The 20,646-nt window shown below is 42.0% G+C and overlaps 1 protein-coding gene across 4 annotated transcripts in view; it reads right to left on the bottom strand.

Annotated features, from left to right (window-relative positions):
• The window catches only part of IPO8 (importin 8), an 87,085-nt gene that overhangs the window by 23,066 nt on the left and 43,373 nt on the right, over positions 1-20,646 (bottom strand). Inside the window, exons 23-27 of one of the 4 annotated variants that reach the window (XM_065682046.1) lie at positions 18,764-19,000; positions 17,999-18,115; positions 17,175-17,288; positions 3,914-3,980; positions 1,274-3,507 (exon numbers count right to left, since the gene is read on the bottom strand). In XM_065682046.1, coding sequence (XP_065538118.1) covers positions 17,191-17,288; positions 17,999-18,115; positions 18,764-19,000 — 452 coding nt within the window. In that variant the 3' untranslated portion in view covers positions 1,274-3,507; positions 3,914-3,980; positions 17,175-17,190. Of the gene's footprint in view, positions 1-1,273; positions 3,981-13,365; positions 17,289-17,998; positions 18,116-18,763; positions 19,001-20,646 lie in introns of those variants that run through there. The other 3 variants (XM_065682036.1, XM_065682054.1, XM_065682064.1) reach the window with 3 other exon arrangements.

Below are 20,646 nucleotides of genomic sequence, written 5' to 3'. Positions count from 1 at the left end.
AGAGATGCAGGACTGCCCACAGAATAAATTGGTGCTGGCTTGTGCAATCAGCAGCACTGTGAGGAACACAGAGAATGACCCACTCACCATGAAAAGCAATGGATCACCAGGTGGGGTGGCAGGTGGCCTTATGTTTTCACATCTGGAGAGCTCTGAGCCTTTCACAAAGCACCAGACCTGCCCAAAGGGGCTCTCTCTGGATGCAGGGATTTTTCTTTGGTGCAGGTACTACAGAAAGGTATTAATACGACCACCTCCATGGTGGCAGGCAGGGAACTGAGGGAGGCAGAGGCAAGGTCCTTTCCAACCCTAACCATCCTATGATTCTATGTTAGAACTGCCCTGTGCTGGAGTGTTCAGACTGGACAATTGGCCACACCACAGTCCCAGAAACTACCTATTGAGTGCCTCCACACTCATTAGGAGAAATGGAGACAGCACTTGGAGACAAATGTCTGTCCAAGAGCAGCTGCAGCAGCAATGGATCCAGCACCAGCTGCATAAAGAGCCCTTGATCCTGGCTATATGCTCAGGCAGCTGTATTGGAATCATGGAATAATTTAGACCAAAAGAGACCTCCGCAGGCCATCTAGTCCAGTGTTCTGCTCAAAGCAGGGCCAACTAGGTCAGCTAGGTCAGGCCTTGCTCTTGTTCATTAGGATGAAATGCTGCACTGGTTTTGGCTAGGGTAGAATTGCTTTTCTTCATAGTAGCTCACATGGGGCTATGTTTTGGATCTATGTTGAAAACAGTGTTGATAACCTAGGGATGCTTTAGTTATTGCTAAGTAGTGCTTACAGAGTCAAGGCCTTTTCCGCCTCTCACCCCACCCCACCAGCAAGCAGACTAGGGGTGCACAAGGGGTTGGGAAGGGACACAGCCAGGGCAGGCTACCCCCAGCTAACCACAGGGATATACCAGACCATATGGCATCACGCTCAGCACATAAAGCTGGGGGAAGAAAGGGGGGGGGGGGGGAACACATTTGGAGTAACGGTGTTTGTCTTCCATTACATGTGATGTAAAGCTTCGGGAAAGCATCTTTGCTTTCCCCAAAGATGGCTGAACAGCTGCCTGTCAATGGGAAGTGGTGAATGAGTTTCGCTTTGCTTGCACATGTGGCTTTTACTTTATTTGTTAAACTCGCTTTATCTCAAGCCATGAATCTTCTCACTTTTATTCTGATTCTCTCCCCCATCACTGAGAGTGTGAAAGAGCAGCTCTGTGGGGCTTAGCTGTTGGCTGGGGTTAAACCATTACAAACACACTGCCATAGCTAATCTGTTGCCTCTTTAATCACAGACACATATTACCTAGACTTGTGCTCCCAAACCATATTTGCCACACAGTCATATGGTGGGTAGCAGAAGCCATTAGTAAATTTACTGCCTAACATATCACAGTGGAGCAGAGAGAGGGCTCTATCAAACTCTTATTCCCTTGCTAATGTAAAACTGGCATTTTCCTGCTTTGCAGGGACTAAAAAGTGCATACAGTATTTCCCCTGGGATCGATCTAGTCACAACAGAGACCAGGGAAACTAGGAGGTGTGTATCTCTGGAAAAGCAGTGGTATGCTGAGATAGTTCATAGAGCAATTGGGGGTGCTCCATGTCTCCCTCTAAAATCCCCATATAAATAAACAGGTCAGAAAACTTGTATTACAGAACAGGGACCTAACAGACATGGCTCTGCTTTAACGAAGCTCTCTTCTACTTGGCACAATATGTTGGTCTGACAGAAGTGTTTCTCACCTGGATTTAAACATTTTGGTCTCTGAAGATATCTGGAATCTTTCTGCAACCACCATTTAAGCTTCAAATACTGCAAAGATGAGGGAAGCTATGCCTGTGCCTGTCACCTTGTGCAATCAAACCTTACCAACAAATTTAGCCTTCTGGGAATACCAAATAGTTGGTGACAAAGCATGAAAATCATCTTGATGGCTAGCTGAGCTCTGCCTGACCTAATCTTCCTAATGTGCACACTGTTAAAAGATTTAAAAGTTACATGTACGTCATTCTTGAAGATCATGGGATGAAAAACCATGCATGACGGAAGTCCCCAGGCACGACTTGTAATGGCAAACACTTGATGCTTTTTGTTGCAGGAGGTTTATAAACGGTTGTACTCCACTCCTGGAGATTTCCCTCTACAGTTGACTCTTCCTGTGCAGAACATAGTCCTGCAGGCAAAGACTGGGTGATGGTACATCAATTGCAGAAATGTTCTTGCTTGGCGCAGGCAAGATGAGCGGTTTCCTTTGTACAGCCATTATTTGAACACGTGGGAGAAAAGCAGCAGAGGTTTCTAGAATCATATGAATTCTCATACATAACGTTAAAATGTCCCATGCTAACAATAATCCTGAGAATGAGCCCTGTGCTAAAAGCAAGACTGTTGTAGATGAAACTTCACACGCTTCCTGCAAGTGAAGGGAACAACAGGCACAGAAGTAAAGCTCTTGTGCATCAGCTTTGTGACTCTTATAACCAAGGACTGTCATGCTGAACAAAGGCATTCTGCCATTCCCTGAATTAAACAGAAACAGAGCCAAATGCAAGACAAAGGTAGGAGGAGGAAGAAAAGGTACCCTGCTAACAAGGGCTTTTCAGAAAACTGCCAAAAGGGATGCTTGGTAGAGGTTACAGCATCAGAAAACATATGTAGAGATACAGGATCTTCTCTCAAACACTCCTTCCTTGGATCCTCAGTTGGCCTAGGGAATCAAGGTGATGGTGGGTGTTGAGATCTCTTCTTCCTTGAGTCTGACTGGCATGCATACTCTGTCAGAAGGAACCCAAAGTGAAAAACAGATCTATCTTTATTCTCAAAATGTTAGGTTTTTAAGCGTTAGTCACCCATAGAATGGTACAGCTGAGCCCAACATGATCTTCTCATGGACCCAAAGGTTGCAGTAGACCGAACCACAGTGTCAGAAGTATGTAAAACCTATAGGAATGCTTTTTGCTATCAGCTTGCCTGAGAAATGCTGGACTAGAAGCAGCTCTCCAACGTCATCAGAGAGACTGCACCAATTTAAATAATCACACTTTGCAAAGAGCTTTTAGTACTATAAAACTCTGAACCACAAACTGAGCCAAGTTAGATAAGTAATAAGGGAGCCTCTTTCAATGTCACCCCAACTGTCTCTCTTCCTGCCTTCTGGCTCCTGTAGCAAGTCAGGCACACGGTGAAAAAACATTTCAAGCCAGTGGGTGGCATCCAGTATTATGTGCTGCATGTGTCACTGATAGTTGGAATACATCAGATATTTTTAGCTACTGTAAGCAGTTTAGGCAATCAAGTATTGTAATCAAGAGCATACAGAAGCTCAGCTGTATCAGTTCAGTCAGGGTTTTAAGGACTCAGGTTTTGCAACTCTCAACTAATGAGCTGAGGTGCTCCTTGGTTTGGTGTAGCACAGCCATTTTCAGCAGTATGATCTTCCTGAGAACTCCCCACTGTGTTCAGATCAGCAGGCAGTTATTTCAGCAACAGCAGCTCTCTGCAAGGAAACAGGAAAGGTAGTCCTTGTTGGAGATATTCAGCTATCTGCAAGGGTGAAAATCTCTGGGTTCCAGTGGGCTCCGAAGTCACAGTATGTGAGAAATGACAGAGAGAGATTACAGACAGAAAGATTATAGAGCAGCCAATCTTTTCATGACCAAGCAGAAAGCCAACAGCAAATCTGTGATCCCTGCTCAGCTGAAGGAGCCTGCCCAAGCAGAAGCAGGAGGGGAAGCCAGTGCCCCCTTCACAATGTCACCCCGATTTGCTGGGCCATCCTCCCTCCTTGCCACATAGCTGACAGGATGAACTGAACACTGGCACAGCAGTGTCCTCTGGAGAAGAAGCTGGAGGAAGAGGGGCTGCTGGAGCAACTGCTGAGCTTGGGTGTTTCATGGCTGTACCTGAACATGGCAGGCTTTGGCTCTGTGGCAGGCACCTGGGCTTGGTACCAGAGGAAAAACATTTGCCCTGCAAATGAGAGTAGAAATACAGGAAAGAGTTACAAATGTGTTCTAAATTGCTATGAAGGAGAAAGCATGGGCTTTGTAGTTGTATTAGTAACTCTGTCTTCTCTCTAAGCTTGTGCGTACCTGCATGCCCCCTCTTCTTCACTGCCACATTTTTATCTAGACCTTCATACAGCTTGGTCTCCCCCATCTGGCTTTCCAAGGCACCCATGAAGAGGCAACACACCTGCACATCCCATCAGTGAATCATTGCAAAGAGGTTGAAATTTGGCAGCAAAGCTTGACACTGAATGGCACAGGTGTGCTGGATGTGCATCTCTGTACTAGGGCTGAGCAAACAGTTGGCAGGGTAGGGATGTGCCTCTACCTTCCCCTGCAGTAACACAAAGTAAATGACTGCAGGTGCCTTTCTCAGCCTTTAAAAGACAGTATTTCCCTGTCCAGCCTTTTCTACTTCAGCAATATGCTTTGTCATCTTGGAAAAGGTTAAGAACATGGGGGTCACAACTCATCTCCTTGAGACCTCCAGAGATCCCTCCATTCATCTGGCTCTACCATGCTTAGATCCTTTGTCAGTGAGATGCTCCTTCTTCTCTTGTGAATAATAAGCCACCTGCTTCCTTCAGCAAGCAGAACCTACCAGACACCTGCTGACACTCTGCAATCCAAGCAGACGCTGATTTCTTATGTAGGTTCTCCTTTTATATCTCCCTCTCCTACACATCTATAGTTCATGCAGTAGAGTTTATACCTTTTCATACCTTCCCCTCCCACACAACTTTTTAGTTCATGCTTCAACTTCTGGACTGCTCTGAGGAAGTGACATACCCTAGCAATTGAAGCTAATGCTACTTCAAGCTGTAGTTTCCAGAGCTAGAAATTGCATGGTGGTGAGACTCATGCCTAATGCTTATTGCATTTTCTGATCATGTCCTTTCAAATGCAAAGTCTAATTATCCTCTAACTGTCTGAAACAGAGCCACTTCATTCAAGATTATTGCAATTATTACATTTTGAACAAGTCAAACACCTGCCCTCCTAATCATCTCTGCTCACATAGCCCAGCCAAGCTATTTCATCACTGCCAATGCTCAATTCCCCCTGTCCATCCTACAGGAAGAGCAGCAAGACTGACTCAATAAAATCCCAAGCAATATTCTCTGTCTCCAAGCTGACCCTGCTTTGGGCAGCAGGTTGACCAGAAACCTCCTAAGCCCCTTTCTAACCTGAACTATGTAGTGATTCTAAGTTCTCAAGCAGGGGCAATAACAGAAATTGATAGAAAATCCAGCTATCTGTAACATACTCCCAACCACAGGCTGTATGTTTCCCTTCTTTAGGGTTTTCTCCTAATGTTAAAGGGTAGGCTAATGGTCACCGCAAAGACCAGAATCTGGACACACAACCAGGGGCTTGACACATTCAGTAATCCATAATCACTACCTTACCTACCTTTAGGTGTTTCTGTTCAGCAGACTTTCAAGCTGTTCCTGCTGACTGCCTTTTTTCAAGGTCCTGCAACTTTGACATTCATAGATTATCTTTCATAGCACTCACTGATGAACTGCTGACCTGAATGCAGCCTGACAAGTTTCCTGAATGCTGTAGTACCATTTACTTGTGTTAGAGCATCCACAGGAAAAGGCAAAAATAAAAAGCACCAAAAATTTCACAATACATGGTGCAATCAAGGCAACGTAACACTCTAAAACAGGAAGAGCTATAGCCCAGCTCCCAGGCAAGGAAAGGCTAATTTACTGTAACAAGACAAAGCCTATGCATCAAATTACATTTCAGAATCTGTCTCTTGCACAAGCATCAGCAAAACAGACTATACACTTACACACAATCAGCAAACAAGAAGCAGAGACTTTTATTTTCCGATTACTGAGTGTTATAATCTTCCTGAGTGCTTCTCTTTCCCCTCCAAACAAACCCACCAGGCGGGCATACTCACGTTAGCTGAATTACCCACCCAACCTGGATGGTTCATCTCCCTGAGCCAGCTCTGCAAGAAGAGAAGGAAGCAGGCTTGCCAGGGGGTAATTTAGAGCATCTGATGGCTTAGGAGCACAACTCTGCCTATCCCCCACTCTCCTACAAAAGCCTAACAAGATAAGCCTCCTAACTTAAATTAGGTACCTAAAACCAGATGGTGTGCTTATTTTTTCCCTTATGTCCTCATTAGCACTACCTGTAACAGTGCTCACCTGTGTGTCTTTAATCATACCCACAGTTGGTCATCTTTTCCCCCCTATTTTTCTTCAACCAAAGCAGGGATATTATGAAAAACAGTAAAAAAATACTATTGTGTAAAACTACATGGTGAAGCAGAAAGCATACAGGAAATGATGCAATGCTTCCCAGTGCTTTAATACTGCTTTGGAAATTCATTACATTATGAACTGTTAGTGTCCTGTTAGGCAACCTCCTGCAGCAAAATGAATCTTGGACTCAGGTGCTCTGTACCAGAAGTGACCTTGGATGGAAGCCACAAAGACTGCAACAAAACAAACTAGTACATGTTCTTTGGCATTAAGTAGCCAGTGCTTTTTTTCCTGCAGCAGTATTGTCACAAAGTAAAATCTGGAGTTAACAGTCGAAATCAACTCCATACCCAAATGAAAAGTAAAAGACAATTAAATCTTCCCCCCTACCCTAAAATCAGGAACAGAGCAAGAACATGAAGCTATAAAACTGAGTATTTACAGTTTATAAACAAAGCAATGCTATCTTTTTCTTCTCATAGTTAACCTTTGATTTGTTTGCCACATTTCCTGCATCTTCCCCAACCTGCTGCAGTGACAGAATTCCATTCAATCAGAATTTGGGCCCTGAAACACTGAAAAACTTGCTCAAAATCTATTTGAAAACACTTTACACAGTACTGTATCTAAAGAAAGAAACAGAGTAGTAAGAAAATCTCATGATTAATAATCCATGCTTTGCAGGAATACGTATTGCCAGAAAAATTTGGATTACTCCACAGTTGTTCTTAATTCAGCAGATCACAGCCCTGAAGAGGTGACTGGGAGACACAGAAATCCAGCATCATGATTAAGTGAGAATCCTTTTTCACAAAAAGCAGAAGCTGAAGATCTACGGTAATATCCTGATGCCTTGGAAGACCACTGCATCCTAAAGCTATAGAACAGACAGCAAAGAGGAGGCTAACAAAGCCTGATCATAACAAAGACGAACATAAGCACTCTCTACCACCCTTACTTGTGTCACAGGCAGCCTGGAATGATTTGCAACCACAAAGAGCCGCTACTTCAGCCACACAGTGGCAGCGGTTTTTCAGTATGTGTGTTTTATTAGAAGAATATCAATCACTAAGTCATAGCAAATCCCATTAAACAATCAAATATGCTTTTGCAGCAGTTAGGAAGAAGCAACCAAAAGAACTGAGGAGCACAGTGGGAAAGTATTAGCAACCTACTTACCTTATCTTCATGAGATCAGTAAACCTTTTGATTAACAGTACAAAAAGGATAAATATTCTGTAACAGAGCACCAGGAGTACTAACTCTGCCTTTGAGAATTTCCATGATTGCTCTTCCAGCGAAAACAATGCTTGGGAGACGCTTGGCCATGCTGTTGCTGGTGGTGTTTTTTATCTCCACAGTGATGCAGACAGATCCTTGTCAGTCTTTCTTCAAAACAATAATACAAACGTAGCTAATCATGCTGTTTACCCTGAGTTAATTCTTGTTTGGCAGAATTCAACAACTATGAACCTTGTTGTACTGAGGAAAACTAGATTCCTTGCATCTGTTTAATCTCACTTGATGTCGACACATTTCTGAGTGGTCTATACATAGAAATGGATGGTGATAGCTAGTTCTGTTCAGTGCACGTTCAGATGCTTTTGGCGTTCTCCAATTTCTCTTGTTGCAGTTTTGTTTAACCCCCTGTATCCTCCAGAAAGATACTCATTGCAGGAGGAAAAGGAAACACAGGTTATGCTTTCTCCATACAGACACTGCGTGATCTGCTCTACAAGGTGCAAGAGACAGAAGGCCAGTATCTTTAATAAAAAAGGAAAACATCCATTATTTATATGCTGATATGACCTTTCCAGACTCTCTCCCTCTTTTACTCTGAATCTCATTAAGATGACTATGGAGAGTATTCCTGATGTGCACACAAATCCATGTAGCTTGAGTTTGCCAGAAAACCAGTAGGATACTGCATGAGATTGGTGAAGTCCCAGTAACTTAATCAAACAGGTAAATACAGTATTTAAATTATTCATTTAACATCTCTGATAATAAGACGAAGCAAACACCAATCATCTTTCTCCTTTGCTGGGGACCAACCAAGAGAAAAGACCATTTTAAGAGATCTGGAGTTCGAATTCAGCTTAAGAATGTGATTCTAGGTAAAAGATCAATGTTCTGTCAAGAGGGCAGGAGGCGGCATAGGAGCCATGTATTTACTTCGGTAAAAAATACTCCTATAGAACCCATTAAAAGCGACAATCATAGAATCACAGAATGGTTTTGTCTGGAAGGGACCTTAAAGCTCATTGAGTTCCAACCCCCTGCCAGGGGCAAGGATACCTTCCACTAGATCAGGTTGCTCAAAGCCCTGTCCAACCTGGCCTTGAACATTTACAATCACAACATACGGTTTCACAACCACATCAGCATGTTTGTTAATACCTGCAGACAGGCTACAAGCTTCACAACACTCTGATACATGGTACAGATGATACCACAGGTCACATAGAGTTCTGCTCCCATGTCAACAGGTTCACTTTAAAGCCTCAAGAGGAATTAACAGTCAGGATGTCATTCATCAGCTAGGCAAGAACCATTTTTCTACATGACAGCTCGTCATACCGAGCAACCCACAAAAGATATAACTAAAGAATGTCACTGCTAGACAGATTAGAATTGCAGGTCAATAGAGGAACTCACTGTTACTAAGCATTTTCATAAATTATATTCTGACAGAGCTTTTCGGAAAGGTATTAGCAGTGATCCAAACATTAGGACCTAGCAAATTACTTGGGCAAAATCCTGGCTCCGTTAAAACGAATGGCAAAACTCCCAGACACTTCTACAGAGATAGGATTTTAATTTCTCATGCCAGCTGCAACACACTGCTACAGCTTTGAGCAAACTATATTAACTCAACCTCCCCAGTTATAAATATCGGCCACTAACCACTGCTCTGGGAGATACTGTGGCACCGAAGTGCCCCATACAGAAAAGGGTAAGCATTATCAATCAGTACAATTTAGAATCATAAAATGGTTTGGGTGGAAGGGACCTTAAGATCATCCAGTTCCAATGCCCTGCTACAGGCAGAGACACCTGTCCATTAGACCAGGCTGCTCAAGGCCCCATCCAGCCTGGCCTTGAACACTTTCAGGAAGGGAGCATTCACAGCTTCTTTGGGCAACCTGTGCCAGTGCCTCACCCAAGGAAGTTGTGCCTGTTAGCAAACAGGCTACTTCAGCAACTCACTGTCAGGAAAATACTCCACTGATACAAATACCGGGCTTGCAGTTTCATCAGGGTTCCCATGCACGAAGACTGGCCCAAGCTCTGGTGCAATCCCCTCCCTCAGCACTGTCATCACTAGTTTGATAATTTAAGAATTGTATTTGGCTGATCTGTAATGATATCATCTCCATTAAACAACAGTTGCGCTCTTTTGCAGGCAAAGTGTGCATGTGAACATTTACCTTCACAAATCTGAGATTATCAAACAGACACTGCTACACAAACCCACATATCAACTCTAGACTGTTAACACACATTTGTTTAAAATGAATTCTGAGGTGTTCTTGCAAGTCAGTTTTATGGCTGCATGAAGAGAGGCTGTAAAATGAGATCAGGGTCCTTGGTAGGTGGCATGTTACATTTTTTTAAGAAATATTATTCCTCCCATAGAAATGCACAGCAGATGTAACATTCGACCTAAGCAGTAAGATTTATTACTATTTTTAAAGCAAATTCAGCACAGCTTCAGAGAACACTGTCCAGAATTCTTTAAGCTAGGAAGAGGTTCTTCTTGTCATCGATGCAACTTTTGCGTTCGTCAATTCCTGCCCTCAAAGCCAACCCATAGTTTAGTATTTCAGGCTTCTTACAAAGGTGATGAACCTGCAATTCAATCTGCTAATGTAGCACATAGTGGTCTACCTCACTGCAGGCATGGCCTCCTACTTTTGCTTTTAATACCAAAAGAAATCTGCATGGCCTCTTTGGTGTCCTTCTGAGCCCAAAACCACTGCAGGTGATGTCAAGCATACTACCAACAGCACATGCAATCCAAAGCAATTTTCACACAGTTTATCAATGATAAAAAACAATCATTACAGCTATGATCAAAGAACAGAGTCCTGCTTATATTGTCTTAAATTCTTTCTTTACCTCATGCACTTTTGTATAAATATTTGTTTCATATTTCCTTCAGAGGTCATAGTTGTTCTGTTTTCTAAAAATAACCACCTTACGCAGAGTCTTCTCTTTCAAAGCACTGCTCTTTTTCCTTTTGTTAAGTTCATTTCCAAGTTCTCTGTGCATGGAAAGTATTGAAAGAGGGGTATGTGTAACTTCACTAACAAACGCGTTGAAAATGCCTAAAAATGAGGAACAATTCTTGGATTAACCCCTCCAACAGTAAGTGGTCCTGTGAAAAGTCAATAGGCCTCCATGTCATGTAGTGATCTCATATTTTGAGTGAGGGCAAGAAACTCAAAAATTAAAACATACCTGAACATAACATTAAAATCTCATTTCAAGAAAACACTCATTTTTGTTGCTCAACAGCTTCAAACTATCCTTTCACTTCATCTAACATAATCCCAGATGGTCCAGCAGGCAGCCCCTGACCAGCACTTCCCATTCACCTCGGGTGAATCCTGGAACTGACACTGTTGTATAAATGCTGGAGAAATTGATGCCTCTGAAAGTTCAACTCTTACCCCACCATGTGCATAGCCAAGCACTTAAAATTGTGAACCTCTATACAGACTATAAAGAGAATCCTTGCATTAATATACCATTTTCACCTCATTTCTCTGATATGGAAAACTACCCACTTGTAACAAGAATTGCTTTCTGACCCCAAGTTCAAAGCATCCCATCAAATCTGGGGCTGCCCAGTTACATTCTTTTCCTGGAGAAAGGCATGGGACAAAGTTCTTGGATGCTCCTGTAGAAGATCCAAGCAACATCAGGAACACTGCAAATCTGAGATCTTATCAAATACATCACACCTCAATGAAACTGGATGCTTTCCCTATTCATTACAATTACATATGCCTGCAGATTCTCTCTGAACTGCTGTTCCACAAAACTAGTCAGGAAACAGTTCATCAGTTAGCTCCCTAGACAGAGCGTTTTAGGTAGCCCTTTAGTATCATAGAATCATAGAATGGTTTGGTTTGGAAGGCACCTTAAAGCTCATCTAGTTCCAACCCTGCCCGTGTCATGGGCAGGTGCACCTTCCACTACACCAGGTTGCTCAAAGTCCCCTCCAACCTGGCCTTGAGCACTGCCAGGGATAGGGCCGCCACAGCTTCTCTGGGCAACCTGTGCCAGTGCCTCACCACCCTCATAGTGAAGAATTTTTTCCTAATATCCAGTCTAAATCTCCCCTCTGCCAGTTTAAAGTCATTCCTCCTTGTCCTGTCATGACATGCCCTTGTAAAACATCCTTCTCCATTTTGCTTGTAAGCCATCTTTAGGTATTGAAAAACAGTTATTAGGCCTTCCTGGAGCCTTCTCTTCTCCAGGCTGAACAACTCTCTCGGCATCTCTTCATAGGAGAGGTGTTCCAGCCCTCTGAGCACCTTTTGGCCTCACTCCAACAAGTCCACATCCTTCTTCTGTTGGAAGCCCCAGAGCTGAACGTAGTACTGCAGGCGGGGTCTCATGAGAGCAGAGTAGAGGGGCAGGATCACCTCCTTCGACCTGCTGGTCACGCTCCTTTTGATGCAGCCCAGGATACAGTTGGCTTTCTGGGCTGCGAGCGCACACTGCTGGGTCATGTTCAGTTTCTTGTCACCCAACTCCCCAGGTCCTTCTCCTCAGGGCTGCTTGCAGTCCATTCTCTGCCTAACTCATAGTTGTGCTTGGGATTGCCCCAGCCCAGGTGCAGGACCCTGCACTTGGCCCTGCTGAATTTCATAAGGTTGTAACAGCCCACCTCTCAAGCATGTCAACGTCCCTCAGGATGGCATCCCTTCCCTCCAGTGTGTCAACCACACCACACAGCTTGGTGTTGTCAGCAAATGTGCTGAGGGTGCACACAATCCAGCTGTCCATGCTGCCAAGAAAAGGATCAGTTCCGAAACTGACCCCTGAGGGCAACTACTTGTCACTGATTTCCAGCTGGACATACAGCCATTGACCCCAACTCTTTGAGCACAACCATCCAGCCCATTCCTTATGCACTGAGTGGTCCATCCATCAAACCTATGCCTTTTTAACTCGGAGACAAGGATGTTGTGCAGGACAGTGTCAAATGCCTTGCAAAAGTCCAGGTAGATGACATCAGTCACTCTTCCCTTATCCACCAGCGCTGTGGCCCCATCATGGAAGGCATAAAGGGATGCATATGTTTTCTGCCAGTAAAAACTCACATTAAGTCATTACTTCTCATCAGTGGCTGTCAGATTCAGGGTACTGATATCCATACACTTGTTGCATGTTCTATTTTAAAAGCATGTGGGTGCACTTGCAGTGAGTATTGGGATTAGATCCACAGGCCAGGGAAGTTTCTACCTGTCTAGTGCACAAGCACTGCTTTAGTTCTTTCTTGTTTTATACTGGTTCTTGTTGTTTTGTTTTACAAAAATAGTAGCTGTGGAAAAGGTGTCAAAAGCAAGCAGCTTAAACTAACTGTTCACATACCCTCTCACATATCCTTTATGATATGGTTTTATGCTAAGACTTTCTGGTACCTGGAAGAGTATCTGGCTTCCTTTAACACACTAAGAACATCCACATCTTCTGTATGCCATCTGTTTAGGGTAAAATTTGACATCCGACAGAAAAGAGAGCTATTTTCATTCGTAAGATCAAGAAGCTGATAGCCACGCCTGCTGTATGCTTCCCTGTGACCAGGGAAATACAGATTCTCTGTTCACATGCAAAGATTCAGAGTCTCTTGGACTTCAAGAATGTCCTCAGAGATGGAGATCCTTGAAGAACCGACCACCAGCCTGCCAAACATCATCAGAAGACTGACAAGGGCATTTCAGAACTAGAAGTGGGTACTCCATTACATACTGCAGTTTTGCCTGTCCTTTGAGTAAATTTCAGTACAAGCTGTGGGGATTTCGAAGTACCCATACAAGTACCCATATCCTCATGAAGTAAAACACAGAAACACTCATCAAACCACAGGCACAAGTGAAGGGGTTTTGTAGTTCTGTGACATCTGCATATGTCAAAAGACAGACTTTATTCTACAGACAGAAATGCAATGGACAGGTTGCATTGCTTCAAGAACCATAGGATTTTAAAGAAAATGTTAAAGTTTTAACTTTTCAGGTATTTGCAACAACCCCTGAAATATCTGATAACACATTGGTTGGCAAATAGAAAGAAAGGAGGGAAGAAAAAAGGATTCTGGACACAAAAGACAGTTAATCATCTGTGTTCACCAAAGTCTCAAGACAGACTCCTGCTTTACAGTAAAAAAATAAATAAATCCTCTACTGTCCTACCTTCTCTCCTCTACAATGTATGATGGACTCCAGAGTCACAAACTGCCTGGACTTCACAGGCAAAGGGCATGTCCTAAAGCAGTCAATTTCATGTTTCCCTGGCAGGCAGCCTTTCCCCCTAAAGCAAAGAATTTCTCAATATCATTTTGTGTAACATTCCTTACATACTTTGACTTACACTCCCAAAGCACATTTATTTCAATCAGACTGTGCACATGTGGGTTTTGGGGGATTGTTGGGGTTTGGGATTTAGCTCTTTCCTTAGCTTGATATTCTGCACTTTTCCTGGACTTGGCCATTTTGATCAAAGATTCTGATTTTAATGAAAGCAAACCAAGACCTTCAACTTTGAAAGAGAGAGTAAAAAGTAACAGTCAAAACATATGGTGAATCTCATTTTCTTTTCAAAGTGACAAAACAGCATATGCAATTCAATACCCAGGATCAGTTAATTTTATCTGAAAAAGCAGCTTATCATGTAAGTTAACATTTGCTATGATTATAACCTACAGAATGCTTATTTCCTATGTAAAGCCCCCATGGTGCCCATACAAGTCACCTTCACACTTTAGGAAGATGAACATGTGGCAACACAGGTCACTGTTTATCAGCCTTTGATTTATTTTACAATACATTCATGATTCTCTGCACTTCAATGGCAAATACATCATGCTTGATTGGCTGATGTTGGTACCTGATATTCCATTATTACCTTGGCTTCAAAGTGAGACACTAATGCGCATTTGTGTTAGCTCTCCCTTTAATGTAGTACAAAGCTGGACACAGGTCAGAAAGAAATCCCTCAAACCCATTACCTATTTATGATCATGTACAAATGGATATTTATCATGTTAAAAGAGAACCATATGTTAAAGTGGAGGCTAGAGCCCAATAAATCTTTTTGGATGAAAACCCTTTTCAAAAAAAAGGAATAAAATAATTAACATTTGCTTTTGCCAGTAGAAACATTTGCTCATGAACCTCCTGGGAAGGGAAGGGCATTTAACCTTTTTACATACCATCCCCTCAGACACCTCTGACCCCCACTGCAAAAGAGACAACAAAGATTCCCGACTCCCCACTGCTGATTAAACCCCTTGTAAGAAACATCTGGGTGAAATTTTCTTGGCAGTTGATTTGTAAAGTATACAAGAAGCAGAACAAGGGAGCAGCCATAGTTCAGCTGAGTGACACAAAGATGCTATGCAAAAGCAGATTTTTCCTTGAACACATCAACTCCTAAATATTAGCTTGTGACTGTGCAAGCAACCTCATTAGCAGAAGAAAAATAAATCCCTCTTCTACTCTGCATGCCAGCATAGAGAAGGCAAATGGTCTTTCAAAGAAACCCAACTCAACAATCTCATTTTTAAAAATAAGATAATAAAGGGATTAAACAGTTTACCTGACTAATACTTCACTTCAGTTTTCAGGTAAGAGAGAAGATGTCCATGTCCTTCATTTCCAAAAAAAACCCCACCATTTCTTAAATTCATGAAGGAATTCAAAACTTCTATGGTTTCTGAGAAACTCACCAACAAACCGGATGTAATGTCTTCCTACCGTCTCAGTCAATTCACCCCCAGGGCCTAAATTAGCAAAAGTGACCTATAATTTTCATGGCCTGATGTTCAAAATAAAGGATGTCCTGGCCCTCTGTTGTTTGAGCTGGAAGAGCCTGCCCAATGCAGCTCTATGTATTGTTCCCTTTTGGAAACACAGACCCTGGAATTCTCACAGTTTTCCATATGTTCAACAGACCTAAAAGTGAGAAATTTTCACTGTTGCCATTAAGTGAGTAGCAGCAGTGAAAAACCTACACGAACCAGGCCAACTTTAACCTCCAGCTGCTGGGGGGAGGGTGGTAAAGAACCAGCAGCAGAGAACAGCACTGGAGAGAGTCTGACATAAAGGTGCAGGAAAAACAAAAGCAGCAGGGAACCTTCTGCCCCTCAGCTGCCAGGCTCAGAAAATCCCAAGGGATGGGGCAAGAAACAGGCAGAGACACTCTGGCCTTTTCCAGAAGCCAAGGCATAGAGTGCTTCAGATTTATCAGACCGAATTATAATTACTCTGAGGTACATGAAATGAAACCTTCAGCACAGGGCAGGGCTAGCAATCTGTAATTCATTACAGTCAATGGAAATCCAATGGAGTATGGGAAGGGCTTTGATTTTTCAGCTGGGGCACTGCTGTAAAGAAATACACTATCAGTATGTGCTTAAAATTGTTTCGTAAAGATTTCTAAATCATAAAGAAATTAACATATAGAGACAATATCTGGTCTAAACATTTTATCTCCAATCCAAACTTCACATTCTAAAGCACCCCTACTTATTTTGGCTAACACCACTGCGATCCCAGTAAGTCTAAAGGAGGGGCACCTAATCAAATTAGTACTGCCATCAGTTTCTCAAATTAACATATTCGCAAAAAAATTGTTGGATGTGTTTCAATTTATGAGAAACCAGTCTTCAAAATTAAGGAAAAAATCTGGCAGATGATGGAATTTCAGCATGCAACAAGAAAAGCCAACTGGAATGCAGACCAGAAATACAATCACAGAAGTATAAGAAGAAATAAGTTTGGAGCTATTTTTCTTCTATCAAGATAAATAAAATATTGTAAATATTTTGTACCACATTACTCAGTACTACCACTGGAATGGTAATGAATGAATAATACCAGAAAAGAGGTTTATAGAATCCCAATTAAAATTCAATATTAATCAAAAATAGTGGAAATAAAAAGCTGTCATGTAGAACATCTACATGCGAGGGCCACTCCACTTGCCCAGGCAGGAGGTAATATCAGTGTAGGTTTAGGGTAGCCACCTGCCATGCATGCCATAATAACTCAAGAAAGTTGATTTCATGGCTAAGAGAAATAATTTAAAACTACTGCATCAAGGGAAAATCTGCAATTTTGTTAAGACCCTTTGACATAACCAGTGTATGCTTTGCAACTCCAACAGACACTTCCCTCTACACATTTGGTCTGCACCAAATAGGGAAGATGAGATAATATTCTGAATCCAGCAACCCACAAAGAACAGAACCAAGTAGTAAAAAGAAGGTGACTGGAAAACATGGAACCAAGGCTTACAGTGTATCAAGAAATGTCCTTACACTTAAAAAATCATAATGCACTCCAAAATCCGTTTGTTCAGGCAATCCATGTACAACAGAAGGCACTGTTATCCATATGAATCTATCAATTCTGCACAGCAAAAACCTGAGAAGTGCAACTAAATCAGATGCAGCCTGGCTCCTCCCAGTCATTTGGTTTCCTTGAGGACAAATGTTTCCTTTCCATCCATCAAATTATAAAAACACCACAAGAATTTGTACATTACAGTAGCTGGTTAGAAAGAGCATTCTGGTGGGGGAAGCACACTGCTATTTTCCAGGAAACCTTCAGCAGCATTAGATTACCCTCCCCTACCACTCAGAAGTCACCATGATTTCAAGAAAATGTAATGATGAGACCCTTCCCATTGACCTTTGCAGCTGATCCTTCAGTTGCCACCGGTAGTACTTCCAGCAAAGTTAAATGCTGTGATCAGTCCTTTGTTGTCAAATGTGTAGCCACTTTGTTGTTCTATTGTCTTAGCCTCTAGAATTGAAAGAAGAGAAAGGATGTGAAAAATAGCCTATTGAAAATGTTTCTGTCAGAGACAATACAGCTCAGCAAGGAATATACAGTTGTAAAAAAAACTCTCAGTTGAGTCAAAATATCATTCCCTAAATGCAGTGACACTAATAAATTACACTCATATTTTCTTTAAATGCATACATGTACACAGCACTACAAATGAGAAATAAGCTTAGGAATGAATCCTCTACAGAATCAGTTCATGTGATACTATTCTGCATGGTTTTTGATTAAATATGAATTTATTTTCCATGATGCAAGCTTTCTAAGCACCTAAAACCTTACACTGACTGCGACGGTAATGTTAGCAGTTAAAAAGTCACAAAACTTAAACACATAATAATCTATAGAAATCTTCAACAATTGCCTGGCTGACAGCTAGATATTGTCTTAATTTCCTCTTCATTTCAAATGTCAGATTGTGCAAAGCTAGTTCGTACCCTGTTCAAATAGCAGCACATGGCAATGAGAAGGCAATTAATTAGAAGCAAGAGTATTCTGAATAACACATACTTCCAGGCAAGGAATAATGTGATATCCCACTCATGCTTCTCAGGAAGTTTTACTTGGCACATTGACAACAACAGAGATTTCTTCTCTCTGTTGTTACAGATTAGACACGGTTCCAGCATCTCTGCAACAGATAAAATGGCCCCAGAAAAGTGCCTCACCTGCAGCACTTCGCCGGTGTTCTGCTAATGTATAAATTTCCTGCAGCTGTTTCTTCTGATCCTCACTCAACGGTGCTGTCAGCGAATGGTACCAGGCTGCATCTCGGCTCTGCACAGCTGTTAGAACAGGAATGAAGGAAAAGTGATTATCAGGTTATATAGCAAGTTAATTTCAGAAGAACAAAATGAAACACATGGAATCCCTGGTTGGTTTTAAAACAGAATTTGCACTGCAAAATGGGTTCAGTATTCCTGTCAGTTTTCTTAGCACAGAATACCCACTGTAATAAAAGCAATCTGTTTTGGGGAACTTAATTATATCCCCCTGTTTTCTGAAACAGAAAGCTAACCATTATTTATGGACAATGATGAAGTAAATCTTCTAATTAAAAACTCATACCAAAACTAAAAGCAACAGGATTAGTCAAACAGGAAAGGCCGAAAATAATTTCTCCATTATGATTTTAACATCTAGAATGTGACAAGTATTTCTATATTTAGAAGTCCCTCTAGTGACCGAGTCCCATTTATTTAGGCTGTGACTGAAATGTTCTGAAAGAGAACATGAAGATAATTAATCTCTGGCTGCATTTGCTTTTGTGATACTTGTAAGCAAAAAAATCTTAGGACTAACATTAGAAAGTAAAATCACATTTCCCAGTTTCACTAACCTGAACTATTACTCCTAAAAAGAAAAGAATTATCATAAACATCTCCAAATTATTTCATCATGTTATGTCATTCTGTCAACTAGCAAACACATACTTAAAAGTGCTTGTGTAAAAAACTGGTATTCATCAACTCCATTTTCAAGGTCAAGAGGTGTGCTGAATCCTTCAAGAGCAGTCTCTTCCAATGCATCTTCATCCCAGTCATCATCATCATCATCTTCATCCTCTTCCTCTCCTCCTCCACCACCTCCTCCTCCTCCTCCACCACCATGGTTCTCTTGCATTGCCTGGCTCACTTCATTTGCCTCGTCCTCATCACTTGGTATCTCTTCTGCAAAAGCATTGATGTATTTTGTCAAGCAAAGTTTAAAAAGTATGAGGAAAGAATGACTGAGTGAAGAACAATTAGGTTTCGGCTGGAAAGGGGACCCTCTGTTATCAACCTTCCCACAAAGTCTTGAAGAATTGGAAGAATGAAGCTGTTAATGTTTCCTGCGTTCAAGATCAGTTAAACTTTTGTTTCTAAGCACACGCGGGGAATGTGAAACTGCCATATTACTCTTCTTTCATTTATGTAGTCATAGTGCAATTATAGGACCCAAAAAAAACTTTATGAAATGTGTCTTTGTTGAAATGTTTCATCACTGTGCTTTTTTAATTATCACAGAATCATAGAACAGTTTGGGTTGGAAACTACCTTACGACAATCTCGTTCCAACCCCGTGCCACAGGCAAGGACACTTCACACCAGGCAATGTTGCTCAAGGTCCCATCCAGCCTGGCCCTGAACACTGCCAAGCACGGAGCATACACCCCTTTGGGCAACCTGTTCCAGTGCCTCACCACCCTTACAGTAAAGAACTTCTTCCTTATATCTAACCTCAACTTCCCCTGTTTCAGTTTAAACTCATCACCCCTTGTCCTATTGCTACAGTCCCTGATGAAGAGTCCCTCTCCAACATCCTTGTAGGCCCCCTTCAGGTACTGGAAGGCTGCTATGAGGTCTCCATGCAGCCTTCTCTTCTCCAGGCTGAACAGCCCCAACTTTCTCAGCTTTTTTTTTTTCATATGGGAGGTGCTCCAGTCCCCTGATCATCCCTGCAGCCCTCCTCTGGACTTGCTCTAAAACAGCTCCATGTCCTTACATTTGAGGACACCAGAACTGCACACAGTACTCTAAGTGGGGTCTCATGAGAGTAAAGTAGAGGGGCAAATGAACAAATAGACTTGCACAGACTTCACAAATTAACACAAAACAAAGAGAAAACCAGATGCAGACCAAATTCCTGCTCACAGCTCTTCAGAGTGTTCTCTTATTGGAACTTAAAATTGCATCTTTTGCTTAGCTTTACCTTCAGATCCATTTATGAAACAACCATTACATCCTGAATTAAATACAACTCCAACATGCAATTCTAAACACTGCTATTTCTTACCTAAGGTAAACTACTCTGGATTTATAATCCAGATTAAAAAAAATCCCCCTCCAATTCTAAACCTTCAGCTCTTCTTGTATTAATAGTTTAGAAAGAAAAAAGATGAGCATCTGCAACAAGCAGGGACAGAATCACAGGGATTTGAAAATTACTGCACTGTTTCCATGCCGTATTCCTATGCACTGAGAACTCTAATTCCATTACAGAACAATCATGTGAAATTTGAGTGGATTACATAATCTGTTTACATCCAATCTAATGTTTAGACCTCAAACCATCTATCTCCTGTTCCAAGTCAAATACAGCCACACGTATCTGCCTGCAACGCTGTGTAAAATTCACTCCTCACAATTCCCTCCACAAGGTATTCTTTAATGTTTTTTCTCTTCTGGCAGACACAGCAGCAAGAGCCTACTCCAGGAACCTCAGCTGTCTCAAACCCTACTTTACAAATCACTTTCCATTTGGACAAAGAAGACTTGCTGGGATTTCCTTTGAAGTGCAACCAAATGGGTCTTTCAACTAGTTGGGTACTAGGAAC

Source organism: Lathamus discolor, chromosome 1 (genome assembly GCF_037157495.1).
Source record: "Lathamus discolor isolate bLatDis1 chromosome 1, bLatDis1.hap1, whole genome shotgun sequence".
In the NCBI taxonomy this organism is placed as follows: Eukaryota; Metazoa; Chordata; class Aves; order Psittaciformes; family Psittacidae; genus Lathamus; species Lathamus discolor.
Note: the sequence above shows the minus strand (reverse complement) of the source record. Positions and strands in the feature narration are given on the sequence as shown.